The following is a 15,885-nucleotide window of genomic DNA, read 5'->3' as shown; positions in this document are numbered from 1 at the left end:
TTCAACTCTCGATACCAGAGTTGCTTACGGACGCGGCCAGCCTCAAAAACGTGCTCGTGCACGATTCTCCCATAGGAAACAATGGGGCTGTTTGAGCTGAAAAAAAACCCTAACACCTGCAAAAAAGCCGCGTTCAGCTCCTAACGCAGCCCCATTGTTTGCTATGCGGTAACGCTTCCTACGTCTGCACCTAACACTTTAACATGTACCCCGAGTCTAAACACCCCTAACCTTACACTTATTAAACCCTAATCTGCCGCCCCCGCTATCGCCGACCCCTGCATATTATTATTAACCCCTAATCTGCTGCTCCGTAAACTGCCGCTACTTACATTATCCCTATGTACCCCTAATCTGCTGCCCTAACATCGCCGACCCCTATATTATATTTATTAACCCCTAATCTGCCCCCAACAAAGTCGCCTCCACCTGCCTACACTTATTAACCCCTAATCTGCCGACCGGACCGGAGCGCTACTATAATAAAGTTATTAACCCCTAATCCGCCTCACTAACCCTATAATAAATAGTATTAACCCCTAATCTGCCCTCCCTAACATCGCCGACACCTAACTTCAATTATTAACCCCTAATCTGCCGACTAGAGCTCACCGCTATTCTAATAAATGTATTAACCCATAAAGCTAAATCTAACCCTAACACTAACACCCCCACAAGTTAAATATAATTTTAATCTAATGAAATTAATTAACTCTTATTAAATAAATTATTCCTAATTAAAGCTAAATACTTACCTGTAAAATAAATCCTAATATAGCTACAATATAAATTATAATTATATTATAGCTATTTTAGGATTAATATTTATTTTACAGGCAACTTTGTATTTATTTTAACCAGGTACAATAGCTAAAATAGTTAAAATAATTACAAATTTACCTGTAAAAGAAATCCTAACCTAAGTTACAATTAAACCTAACACTATACTATCAATAAATTAATTAAATAAACTACCTACAATTAACCTAACACTAAACTATCAATAAATTAATTAAATACAATTCCTACAAATAAATACAATTAAATAAACTTGCTAAAGTACAAAAAATAAAAAAGAACTAAGTTACAAAAAATAAAAAAATATTTACAAACATAAGAAAAATATTACAACAATTTTAAACTAATTACACCTACTCTAAGCCCCCTAAAAAAATAACAAAGCCCCCCAAAATAAAAAAATGCCCTACCCTATTCTAAATAACTAAAGTTCAAAGCTCTTTTACCTTACCAGCCCTGAACAGGGCCCTTTGCGGGGCATGCCCCAAGAAGTTCAGCTCTTTTGCCTGTAAAAAAAAACATACAATACCCAAGCCCCCCAACATTACAACCCACCACCCACATACCCCTAATCTAACCCAAACCCCCCTTAAATAAACCTAACACTAAGCCCCTGAAGATCTTCCTACCTTATCTTCACCATACCAGGTTCACCGATCCGTCCTGAAGAGCTCCTCCGATGTCCTGATCCAAGCCCAAGCGGGGGGCTGAAGAGGTCCATGATCCGGATGAAGTCTTCATCCAAGCGGGAGCTGAAGAGGTCCATGATCCGGATGAAGTCTTCTATCAACAGCATCTTCAATCTTCTTTCTTCCGGACATCCTGCTGGCCCGACGGACTAACGACGAATGACGGTTCCTTTAAGGGACGTCATCCAAGATGGCGTCCCTTGAATTCCGATTGGCTGATAGGATTCTATCAGCCAATCGGAATTAAGGTAGGAAAATTCTGATTGGCTGATGGAATCAGCCAATCAGATTCAAGTTCAATCCGATTGGCTGATTCAATCAGCCAATCAGATTGAGCTCGCAATCTATTGGCTGTTCTGATCAGCCAATAGAATGCGAGCTCAATCTGATTGGCTGATTGGATCAGCCAATCGGATTGAACTTGATTCTGATTGGCTGATTCCATCAGCCAATCAGAATATTCCTACCTTAATTCCGATTGGCTGATAGAATCCTATCAGCCAATCGGAATTTGAGGGACGCCATCTTGGATGACGTCCCTTAAAGGAACCGTCATTCGTCGTTAGTCCATCGGGCCAGCAGGATGTTCCGCGTCGGAGGTCTGCAAGATGGATCCGGAAGAAAGGAGATTGAAGATGCCGTTGATAGAAGACTTCATCCGGATCATGGACCTCTTCAGCTCCCGCTTGGATGAAGACTTCATCCGGATCATGGACCTCTTCAGCCCCCCGCTTGGGCTTGGATCAGGACATCGGAGGAGCTCTTCAGGACGGATCGGTGAACCTGGCAGGGTGAAGATAAGGTAGGAAGATCTTCAGGGGCTTAGTGTTAGGTTTATTTAAGGGGGGTTTGGGTTAGATAAGGGGTATGTGGGTGGTGGGTTGTAATGTTGGGGGGCTTGGGTATTGTATTTTTTTTTTTACAGGCAAAAGAGCTGAACTTCTTGGGGCATGCCCCGCAAAGGGCCCTGTTCAGGGCTGGTAAGGTAAAAGAGCTTTGAACTTTAGTTATTTGAATAGGGTAGGGCATTTTTTTTATTTTGGGGGGCTTTGTTATTTTATTAGGGGGCTTAGAGTAGGTGTAATTAGTTTAAAATTGTTGTAATATTTTTCTTATGTTTGTAAATATTTTTTTATTTTTTGTAACTTAGTTCTTTTTTATTTTTTGTACTTTAGCAAGTTTATTTAATTGTATTTATTTGTAGGAATTGTATTTAATTAATTTATTGATAGTGTAGTGTTAGGTTAATTGTAGGTAATTGTAGGTAGTTTATTTAATTAATTTATTGATAGTATAGTGTTAGGTTTAATTGTAACTTAGGTTAGGATTTCTTTTACAGGTAAATTTGTAATTATTTTAACTATTTTAGCTATTGTACCTGGTTAAAATAAATACAAAGTTACGTGTAAAATAAATATTAATCCTAAAATAGCTATAATATAATTATAATTTATATTGTAGCTATATTAGGATTTATTTTACAGGTAAGTATTTAGCTTTAATTAGGAATAATTTATTTAATAAGAGTTAATAAATTTCGTTAGATTAAAATTATATTTAATTTAGGGGGGTGTTAGTGTTAGGGTTAGACTTAGCTTTAGGGGTTAATACATTTATTAGAATAGCGGTGAGCTCCGGTCGGCAGATTAGGGGTTAATAATTGAAGTTAGGTGTCGGCGATGTTAGGGAGGGCAGATTAGGGGTTAATACTATTTATTATAGGGTTAGTGAGGCGGATTAGGGGTTAATAACTTTATTATAGTAGCGCTCAGGTCCGGTCGGCAGATTAGGGGTTAATAAGTGTAGGCAGGTGGAGGCAACGTTGAGGGGGGCAGATTAGGGGTTAATAAATATAATACAGGGGTCGGCGGTGTTAGGGGCAGCAGATTAGGGGTACAAAAGGATAACGTAGGTGGCGGCGCTTTGCGGTCGGCAGATTAGGGGTTAATAAGTGTAGGTAGGTGGAGGCGACGTTGTGGGGGGCAGGTTAGGGGTTAATAAATATAATACAGGGGTCGGCGGTGTTAGGGGCAGCAGATTAGGGGTACATAAGGATAACGTAGGTGGCGGTCGGCAGATTAGGGGTTAAAAAAAATTATTCGAGTGTCGGCGATGTGGGGGTACCTCGGTTTAGGGGTACATAGGTAGTTTATGGGTGTTAGTGTACTTTAGAGCACAGTAGTTAAGAGCTTTATAAACCGGCGTTAGCCAGAAAGCTCTTAACTACTGACTTTTTTCCTGCGGCTGGAGTTTTGTCGTTAGATGTCTAACGCTCACTTCAGAAACGACTCTAAATACCGGAGTTATAAAAATCCCATTGAAAAGACAGGATACGCAATTGATGTAAGGGGATCTGCGGTATGGAAAAGTCGCGGCTGAAAAGTGAGCGTTAGACCCTATTTTGAGTGACTCCAAATACCGGCGGTAGCATAAAACCAGCGTTAGGAGCCTCTAACGCTGGTTTTCACGGCTAACGCCAAACTCCAAATCTAGGCCTAAGCTTCCTATTAGCACGGCCTGAGGTCTTTGAAAGAGAGGACTGGGTTAGTGCACTAGAGGTAATTATTTAATCCCTTAAAGGACCAGTCAATAGAGTATATTTGTATAATCAACAAATGCATGATAAGAAGACAATGCAATAGCAACTAGTCTGAACTTCAAATGAGTAGCAGATTTTTTTTTCTGACAAATTTTAGTTATGTCTATTTCCACTCCTCCTGCATCATGTGACAGCCATCAGCCAATAACAAATGCTGGTGACTCAAAAAGTGTAAATATAAAAAATTAGCATATTTTGTTAATGCAAGTAAACTGGAAAGTTGTTTAAAATTGCATGCTTTACTTGAATCATGAAAAGTTAATTTTGACTTGAGTGTCCCTTTAAAAGTAAGATAGATAGATAGATAGATAGATAGATAGATAGATAGATAGATAGATAGATAAAGATAGACAACAATATCAAATGGGAAAAGACACTCCCCTGTCCTTCCTTAACTAGTGTAAATTATATATTATAATTGTAATTATTTAATTATAATTTTAATATATATATATATATATATATATATATATATATATATATATATATATATATAAGCACATTCAAAACAAAAAAATATATATATTGTATATATATATAATCAAATGTACCATTGTTTATTGGGTTATTATGTCATGCATTAACTTTTTAAAATGTATCAATGAGTTTAAAACTTGTCCTGAAATTTGTTCTGTATACGAAAGAAAAATATGAGAAAAAAAAACATTGAATCCGTTTTTATTTTATAGGTTTAGTTAAATTTAAATCTGCCTTTCATTATGTTCATTCTCACTTTCAGCTATAGTCATTTTCATAATACTGACTTTGACATTAAAAAAAATTCAAAGCATGTAAAGGAAGTGATATCTATTTTATTTTAAGACTATTCTTTATTTCCCAGGTGTGATGGGAGAATATGAACCAAAAATTGAGGTCCATTTTGCATATACATTTACGGCTGCCAAGGGAACAGCTGTTAAAATGGAGTGTTTTGCACTTGGCAAGTAAGTACACATTCCTTTAAATTAGTCGCAATTGTTTATTAGTATGTGTTATATTTAATTTGTCTTCTGATATCTTGCTAAAAATGAACATTTTATCAAAGCTCTTGTGTATAGCCGTACAAAACATATTCGAATTACTAAGTCCTGTAAGTGACATTTCATATTTAAATATTAGGGAAACAGATTTTTAAGACAATTACACACAAATTATTTTACTAATCTTTCAGTAGATTAAGACTTCTTACTTTCCTCTTTGGTAAATGTTTATTAAAAAGCTAAAGACTTGGAAAATTATTGTGTTACTTATGTTTACCTATTCTTTAGAGTATTAACTTAAAACATACAAAGAGAGTTTTATAATAACATTGTGATTATTACAGTATGGATATTCGCCATCTAAACACCATAACTATATATATATATCAAATAAGATGTTTTGGGTCTCCCCTATGTTGAGACAATTATGTATAAAATTGCTTATTTGAGCCAGCAACTGGCAAATTAGGAAGCAGTGTTCATAAGAATATTTAGTGCTATTTTGAATTTTGATATTGAAGAGATTGATATACTCATAAAATGTCAATATTTTGCAAAATGATCACATATGAATGTGCTTATGGAATAAATACAGCAATATTTTAATGGTTGGCCACTGTTTTGAATGTGCTTTTCATGTAAAATATTGAATTTTATATTTTTACATTAGCTCTGAATGTGGTGTTTTAAATAGTAGTTCAATTAAACTTTGATGATTCAGAGACATTTACTTCTATTCTCAAATTTACCTTTCATTTGTTAGTATACTTTGTTTAAATGTAGCTCTTTATTTCATGAGACCATATTGAGGTATGCTCAAGGGCATGCACGTTTTGAGAACTTTGAGAAATATGTCAGTAGTGTTTCCTTACAATGGCCTAGATTTGATAAAACTAGTTTGTGGAATTAATGTTTAGCTGAAAAAAACTAGACGCAACATTGTTGTTTGAAAATGGTTAGATTCATTGTGATTTGTACCTAGCCCTTATCTGAACAGCGAATTACAAGGCCAGCCCTATTGAAATCAATGGAGATGCTTCTATCTTGTAACTGTTAACTTCCTACCACATAGAACCACTTTCATTGTCAAGGATTTTAGCATCACAAAAATGTTTTAAAAACATTACAAAGCAAACTAATAAAAAAGCAATAAAAAAAGAAAAAATATATATAAACAACAACCATTATAAAGTAGTGCACTCTAACATGTGAAAGAGAGGAAACTTGAAAAAAGTTAGAAAAAATAAAAGTAAAATAAATGGATAATCGTGTCGGCTTTCATGTATTGAAACATGCCCTCAAGACAAAATACTTCACACAAGCAGTGACAGTTTAGGTGAAATCTCCCTAGAATGCCCAACGTTACCTGCTTTTTTTTGCATTTCGGAGGTTGCTTCTACAGATAGTGTTCTATCCAGTGACACTACATTAACATAACAAAATATAGACATCTACAGATCCCGTCTTTTCTAAATGCTGTGGTTGCATTTATTGTTTTTCTGCATTTCTAATGGTATACGTTTGCTGGGTGAAATATCATATATTGGGCCATTTAAAACAACTGTGTATGTTATTGAAAGCAACACCTAACGGTGATCGATTAGGAAATATAGGTGAAAAGATCATCAATACATTTTTAATAAAACCCCTCAGGACCATAATGAGTATTTATGAATCTAGCCCAATTTTATGCATATGTTTCTCAAAAGGAAGATGTTTAAAGGACCAGTAAACACCGTAGATTTGCATTAGACTTGTACACAGCCGAAAAATTTGTTTCGGTTCAGTTCGGATCAATTCGGATGTTTTCGAATTTCGGTTCGGATGGATTCGAATTCGGAAAATTTCGAATGAATTTGTTTTGGATTCATTCGGATTCAAATAAATTCGGCAGAATTCGGTTTGATTCGGAAATTCGTAATTTCGGTATGTGTTAGGTGGGATGTGCTGTGTATTAGACTAGTATTATGTACTGTATATTAGGTGTAGCCGATAGCAGAGTGATATAACCTAATATACTGTACAATACTAGTGTAATCCATGGCCATCCGAATGTAACGAATAAATCTGAACTATTTCGGATTTATTCGGTAGATTCGGTACTACCGTAATTTGGAAATTCGAATAGATCCGAATCTCCGAATCTAACAAATTCGGCCGAATTTCGATTCGGAACGAATCGAAACGCACATCTAATTTGCATAATCAACAAATGCAAGATAACAAGACAATACAATAACATTAACTCTGAATTTCAAATGAGTAGTAGATTTTTTCTAACAAATTTCAAAGTTATGTATATTTCCACTCCCCCTGTACCATGTGATAACAATTATCCAATCACAAACGTATATACGTATAGTCTGTGAATTCTTGCACATGCTCAGTAGGAGCTGGTGACTCAAAAAGTGTAAATATAAAAGACTGTGCACATTTTTTTAATGGAAGTAAATTGGAAAGTTGTTTAAAATTACATGCTGTATCTGAATCTTTACAATTTAATTTTACCTGAGTGTCCCTTTAATTCACAGAAGTAAAATAAAGGTTTGTTGATTGTATTCTCTAGCCCCCATTTATGAAGCTTTGAGGCTGTTTTGGTGCAGGCTCACTCAAGTCAGCCTAAAAAAGAAATTTAAGAAGCACTGGTATTATGCTCACAGCTTTTTATGTCCGCAACCTCAGAGGGGCAAATGTAAGACAAACTAAACTCATTCTTCGTATTATTGCAATTCTAAATTCCAGCAGCCAATGCTGCACCAGAGGCCATAATGGGACATAAAACCCAACTTTCTTCTGTCATGATTCAGATAGAGAATACAATTTTTTTTTTAAAAGTTTCCAATTTACTTCTATTATCAAATTTGCTTTGTTCTCGTGTTATTGGTTGTTGAAGAGATATCTAAATAAGTAGTGTGCACATGTCTGGATTACTGCATGACAGGAAATCTAGTGCCCTTGCTAATGTATAACATTGTTACAAAACTGCTGCCATATAGAGCTGCAGACACGTGCACACGTCCCTGCTTTTCAACAAAGGATAACAAGAAAAACAAAGACAATTTGATAATAGAATTAAATTGGAATGTTGTTTAAAATTGTTTGTTCTATCTTAATCAGTTTTTATGTCCCTTTAAAGGCATCTAGACAGGTTCTTTTTCTGAGAGCATTGTCTGTGCACAATATGATACATGAAGGCCTCTATCCTATTACACTCAAATTTAGGTATGAGTGACTCAACAATGCAATATTAATTGCACTCTATTGAAATATCTAAAATAATGTTAGAATGTTGGCATTGAACTTTAAAATTGTTTAGAATGAGTATCTCAGAGTTTTCATTGATATTGTTACTGGTGTTTTAATAAAGTTTTTTGAAACCAGAACTTTATACGTTGATAGATATAAAGCAATATAAATAATGCAGTGCATTGCTGCAATTTGTTAAGGATAGGGATGACAAATTACATAACTAGGTAAAGCGTAGGCGCCAAGCAGAATATTCATGAAAAAAATAGATTTTTTTTTTGTAAGAGTCAGAATTGTAGCATTTGCATCTTATAAATGCATTTTTAATTTAACAAATGCATCCGAGACAAAAGGGCATCTAAAGGAGATAAAGTTTCTTGCTTCCGATAATTTCTAATTAAAGAGATACTAAACTAAAAACATACTGCCAGATGGACAATATAAATTGATCATGTACAAAACATTTATGCAAAAAAAATCTAGTGTACAATGTCCCTTTAATCAGTAAAGGAGTTAATTTAAATTGCCATTTTTTTTGGCTACTGCATATGAAATAAAATAAACATATTTGTCAAAATGTGTGTCTATGGACTGCAAAACAAATTACAAAAAAATATGACATCTTTTAATGCTTTTCTTACATTTGTGTGCAATGCTTTGCTTAAAGGGACATAAAATGTTATGATATATTTTTATGGTATTCTTTTTTTAAGTGATACCTAGAAAGGCAGCGTGCACATGCCTGGAGCACTACATGGCAGGAGAAAATGCTGCCATATAGTGCTGTAGACACGTGCACGCTCCTGAGCTTATGTCCCTGCTTTTCAAAAAAGCATAACAAGAACATTTTATGATAGAATTAAATTAGAAATCTGTTTAATATTGCATGCTATATCTGAATCATGAAAGAAACATTTTGGGTTTCATGCCCGTTTAAGTACTGATGCATACTATGGGCCGATTTATCAACCCACGTATTCACCTGTTTCCGTGTTAAGAAGCAGCGGTCTTAAAGGGACACTGAACCTTTTGTGATTCAGATAGAGCATGCTATTTTAAGCAACTTTCGAATTTACTCCTATTATCAAATTTGCTTCATTCTCTTGGTAAATTTATTTGAAAAGCAAGAATGTAAGTTTAGATGCCGGCCCATTTTTGGTGAACAACATGGGTTGTCCTTGCTGATTGGACAGCACCAATAAACAAGTGCTGTCCATGGTCTGAACTAAACATTTGCTGTCTCCTTAACTTAGATGCCTTCTTTTTCAAATAAAGATAGCAAGAGAACAAAGAAAAATTGTTAATAGGAGTAAATTAGAAAGTTGCTTAAAATTGCACGCTCTATCTGTATCATGAAAGAAAAAAAATGGGTTTAGTGTCCCTTTAAGTCCGCTGCTCCTTAAAGTGATGGTCAACTATGAGTATCTGCAACATTCAATCGCATTGAAAATAAAAAAAATATATGGACTTTCATTCATGAAATCTGTTAAATGTGTTATTATTTTGAGATATTTAGTAATTGTATAGTTTAATTGTATCTCCGTTCCTCCACCCGTACAGTCGACGCCATTAATTTTCAAAGTCATGTTTTTTTGGCATTCAAACAAAATCCAGGCCCAAAACACGTCCTTCTGTAGCTAAGCGCATGCGCTACATTTTAACATATTGCATAACGTAGCTTATTGTATACAGGATATAACTTATGCGCAAAGCTAAAGTTAAAGACCTTGATGCCCATCTAATGATGTAGAGAGTGGGTGTTACCACTCTGTAGTCTGATCAGGAAGTAATGCTGGGGGCGGAGTGAAATACGATAACGCTATGTAAGTTGCATCTACAATTATAAACAAATGTTTGAGATATAAAAAAAAAGTTGCGATTTTGGTGGCAATGACTTGAGGAATAATAATTTAATTTGAAATTGCAGTAAATTTACCATCACTTCACACAATCACCACAATTAGCACGATCTGAGACGATCGTGTTGATTGACACCCCCTTCTAACAGCTGATTGGCCACGAATGAGCAGGGGGCGCATTGAGCAAACATTTCACTTGAAAATGAAAAATGCAGACAGCGTATGCAGTCAGCATTTATCAATGTGCGGCAGACATGATCCGCTACAGCGGATCATGTCTGCCCGCACTTTGATAATTCGTCCCCTATGCATATATTATACAATTACTTGTATGTCCCTTTAACATTTGTTCCCACACTAGAAGTGAATGGGTTAATGCTGTACCGTTGTAATACATATATTTCTAAGCCTGTAAGAACAATATTATATTTGCTTATTGTATAGACTCCGGAGAATGACTATTTTGCAGTACATTTAATCCCTTGGTACTAAAGTGTAATATAGGTTAATTTATAAACTCATTTTAAATATCATACAGCAAATTTCACTTTATTTGATGCTGAAAAAAGCTAGTGTGGCTTTTCCCTCCAGCACTGAAGTGTTAATAAACGATAACACTTTTCTTTCCTGATACTTGGCACATTATTCTGGTTGTAATTGACACCTTTCTGCTGAAGAAATTATTCATCCCTTTAGTAATCAAATTCATTTTAAGTAAATTAGCCTTTTTTCCTAAGTGGAAAACAATTGACATCTAGAGACGCTGTGGTAAGCATGCTATGTTCATAATATTTATTTTTATCGACGCATCTCACTCAGAACCTTTGAACTGTGAAAAAAATGATTGCATAAACTGTTATATTTTACATGATGCCCTGAAAATATTTATTGCAATTTATATAGATAGCTATATATATATATATATATATATATATATATATATATATATATACACATACTGTGTATATATATATATATATATATATATATATATATATATATATGTAGCTATATATAAAATTTATATAAAACACTTTGAGACTATACAGTATTATTAAATGCTTAATTATGTGTAGTAAAAAAGCTAAATACTTTCATTATTTATTTTGTCATGTTATTCTATAATTTATTTTGAAAAATTGTGAGCTTTCCAATTCCTGTTAGAGTTTTACGAGTAGACTCTGCACAGAAATGTGCTCTATCCTAGAGTAATTGGTTGCACATACTAGGGAGCCATTTACAATTCACCTAATTAGCAGAGAAGAGTAGATAAATGAAACCTAGGTTACAACATGGCAGCACCCATTGATTTATGGTCACTAAACCTTTACACTTATTTCTTTATCAATCAACTAATATCATTTAAATAACACATCTGCATATTATTCCCAGTGTATCTTTTGCTTTGAATACACAATTCTGTATAGTATTTATCTACTGTTAAAGCCCCTTTAACTTTAACCCAACCTTTTCCAAATTCCAACCCTTAACGTACACCCTAACCCCAACTCTAGGTCTATGCATTGCTCCTGTGATATTTTTTGATGATTTTATATTATCACAATGAAGCATTTGCACTTGCAACAAAAGTTAGAACATCGATGCAGCATTAGTCTCCTTGATATTGCCGTAGTACAAATATCACTGGATTACCGTATATATAAGTAATAGTATGACACCTGTAGCAGCATCTCCAGACGTGAAAGTAAGAGTCTAATTTGAAAAAAATGCATATAAAAACATTGCAATGTACATTCATTATGGGCCCCATTTATTAAGCTGTGAATGCAGCTTTGGAGTATAGCGTTTCAAGCTATTTCACTTCTCTGCTATTTAAAGTGTGGCAGATTCAAATCATCCTGATCCAATCTAATTGGTATGATTGACACCCCTGCAGAGGTGGGATTGGCCACTCACAAGCAGGGGGCAGCATTGTAAAAGCATTGGTTTGTGCAATGATAAATGTGGGCAGCAGACACCTTGCGGACCAAGTTCCTGAGAGCGAATCTTGTCCACCTGGCATTTGATAAATAGAACCCTATAGCTTTATTCTGCACTTTTCCTTAGTGTTACAAATTAATTTTTGCAGACTATATAGAAAAATACAAAGATACATGGAAATATACAGAGAACAATCCTAAGTTCTGAAAACCGCATAGAAGCATTCAAAGCACAATCAGATACTGTAAAATTTAAATCATAAATACAATTCTGTATACAATGTTTAAATGCATCAAAACGCAAAATAGAAAGTGCAAACCTTAAAAAAAAGTTAAATTTGAAAGGATATGAAACCGAAAAAAAATATTTTGGGGTGCTCTTTGCCTCCTCCTGCTGGCCAGGAGTTGAATTCTCACTAGTAATTGGAATGAAATTATGGACTCTCCATGCTATAGGAAAGAAATGTATTTTGTGATTCAGACAGAGCATACAATTTAAACAAAAAAAGTTTCTAATGTATTTCTATTTTGAAATTTGCTTCGTTCCCATGGTATTCTTTGTTGAATAGATACCTAGGTAGGCATCTGGAGCACTTTATGGCAGGAATGAATAAAATTCTTGGACAACTGCTGCCATATAGTGCATAGCATGCTCTATCTGAATCATGATTGGAAAAAATTGTGTCTCATGTGCCTTTGAAAAACAATATAAAAAGTCTAAAGTATAACAAGTAAATGTAAGAAACGTTCATTGTAGTTGTAGGAGGATCATTTTAGATAATCTCTTCTAAACAGAGAGATTTGAAGAATAAGGCCTTAGAGCAGATGAGAAGCTATGGTTTCAAAGTGCCTTGTGCTTTGGTGGGTTTGTTTGCCATCTGGACAGTGCAGCTCAGTTAAAGGGACATTATACACTCATTTTTTCTTTGCATAAATGTTTTGTAGATGATCTATTTATAAAGCTCATAAAGTTTTTTTTTTTTTTTTTTAAAGTATAGTTTTGCTTATTTTTAAATAACATTGCTCTGATTTTCAGACTCCGAACCAAGCCCCAAAGTTTTATGAGAATACCGTCAGCTACCTTCTCCAGCTTGCTGCTGTTTGTGTAAAGGGTCTTTTCATATGCAAAAGAAGGGGGAGGGGGGAGTGTCTTATTTACCACTTGCAGTGGGCTTTCCTTTTCAACAGAGCTAAACTGACAGCTTCTAAGTAAGTTTTTAAACAGTTTTATACTGGATTTTTATATCAGTATCTGTGCATCTTATTCTTTATAGTAGTGTCTATTACATGCAATTATATGAAAATGAGTGTATACTGTCCCTTTAACTCAGAGTATCCCACAATCCCTGACATCATTGCCATGGTGCTCTTGGAGTTTTTTTGCTTTAATGAACATAATTAATGCCCCCCCCCCCCCCCCCCCGCGCTCAGCTAAGCTTCCCATACTGACAGTGTTGGTACAATACAGGCAAGTCAGACTAACATTGCCGGTATTCACAAAATACTGCCACCTGCTGGTTAGACCTAAATACCGGTTGTATCAGTAAAATAACGGTCAGATAGCAAACCTACCAAGATATAAAATATTTCACAACATTAAAGTATACAATTGACTGTAACAATATTTTTTTTAAAATTTGATCTTATATTATCTGAATGCTGTGATTTTGTTTATTTTTCTAAAATGAATAGAAATGTTGCAATTTGCCTAATCTTTACATTATGTCATTGGAATTTGCATTATACAGTATATTTTAACAACAACATTCTCTTAAAGACAGCTATGTAAAACATAGACAAGGACTTAATGGACTGTTATTGTTTTTTTTGTTTTTTTAACAAGTTTACTAGTGGAACGATTTGAATAATTAGAGATCACAAGTCTATTATTGCTTTGAGAATGTGATTACCACACGGTAGGAAAGGTTAATTAGGAATTTAGAAAAGCAGTTAATGGGAGAAATATTACATACCCTAGAGAAAGTGTATCATGCATTTGGACACAGATGAGCAGGAGTCGGGCACTGCTGATCTTGACAGCTCAAGGAATTTCTCATACAGAAATATGATGCATTATTAGCAATGTCAATAACTAGCAAAAGGACTTTGTTCTCATTCTTTAACCTAGACAGCAGCCATGATAAAGTGATCTAATCCTTTGCAGTGGCAACTGGCAAGATTGAATTTGCCAGTCATAATAGCAAAAATAATTTGACTTGTATTTCTCAACTGGCAAATATTTTGCTAGCTGTATTTGCTAGATTTTATTTTCTGTGGTATTGAACATTTACAAAAAAAAAAAAAAAGATTTATTAAAAAATATGTTTAAGACAAAAGAATTAAGAATATCCCTAACCCTTGCTGTAATTGAATTGTAAAGGAATTGGATTTCTTGTCATTTGTCCAACTGTTGAAATGTTTAGTGGGAATGTTTACTTTGAATGTCAGATGAAACAATCAAATGTTAATATTGGAATAGCACAGTTGAATATTGATTTTTATAGACTTACACAGAAGTCTACGAGAATCAACATTTTAATGTTGATATATGAATAGTCATACGCTACATTTGAATACTGAATGTTACACTTAATAATCAAATGCAAGATTCAATATTCAAATGTTACTGTTACCAATTTACAAAAAAATATTTTTATTTTTTTTTAGAACGTTATTAGAGTTTAAGCAGAGGACAAAAGGATAATATTTACACATTTAATTACAGAGGGCCAGATTACAAGTGGCAAGCTATTTAACACTTTTGCTCAAGCTTAAAGGGACACTCAATCAAAATTAAACTTGCATTATTTAGATAGAGCATGCTATTTTAAACAACTTTCCAATTTACTTCTATTAACAAAATGTGGACAGTCTTTTTATATTTAAACTTTTTGAGTCACCAGCTCCTACTGAGTATGTGCAAGAAAAAGTGTGTATGCATTTGTGAATGGCTGATGGCTGTCACATGGTACGTGTATGCATTTGTGATTGGCTAATGGCTGTCACATGGTACAAGGGGAGTGGAAAAATACATAACTTTTAAAATTGTCAGAAAAAAAATCTACTACTCATTTGAAGTTCAGACTAAGTGCTATTGCATTGTCTTGTTATCTTGCATTTGTTGATTATGCAAATCTACTATGTTGACTGGTCCTTTAAACTATGCTAGAAGTAAGCTTTTTGCGCACATCGGGTTGCACGCGTATTACAAGTTGAAAATAAAAAGTTTGCATGTGAGCGAAACCCAACACACACTAACCACTAACCAAATGTCCGTGACTGTGTTAATGTATTCGCACTATAGAAGTCAATGGTGAGTGCAGTAGAGAAAAACCTAACACATATTGCTTGCAAACTAACCCGACAGGAGTTATTCAATTTTCACATTCCAATGTTCTTCCCATACAGACGAATACAATGTTTTAATGTAAATACATATATATATATATATATATATATATATATTATAAAAAAGGAGAACCACAAAGGCGCACCATTAAATAATACGTATTAAAGAGCGTGTGCTGGTTTTAAGGTACGCGTTTTTTATAATTAATTATTTTGCGCACCTCCTTGCACCAGAAGAAATTATAATTAATTTTTTATCTGTGCTCAAAACTTATTATATCCTGGATAGCTGGTGTATTTATATACAATTATTTATATATATATATATATATATATGTGTGTGTGTGTGTGTACCTATATCTCTATTTTACATTAACAGTATCACACACCCACACAAACACATATATATATATATATATATATATA

At 34.2% G+C, this 15,885-nt stretch overlaps 1 protein-coding gene across 1 annotated transcript in view; it reads left to right on the top strand.

Moving 5' to 3' along the window:
• The window catches only part of CNTN5 (contactin 5), a 990,860-nt gene that overhangs the window by 387,666 nt on the left and 587,309 nt on the right, over window positions 1-15,885 (top strand). Inside the window, exon 6 of the mRNA XM_053705588.1 lies at window positions 4,928-5,030. Within this exon, the coding sequence (XP_053561563.1) occupies window positions 4,928-5,030 (103 nt within the window). The remainder of the gene's footprint in view (window positions 1-4,927; window positions 5,031-15,885) is intronic.

This window comes from Bombina bombina, chromosome 3 (genome assembly GCF_027579735.1).
Source record: "Bombina bombina isolate aBomBom1 chromosome 3, aBomBom1.pri, whole genome shotgun sequence".
NCBI lineage: Eukaryota > Metazoa > Chordata > Amphibia > Anura > Bombinatoridae > Bombina > Bombina bombina.
This window is presented reverse-complemented; position numbering and strand designations above follow the sequence as displayed.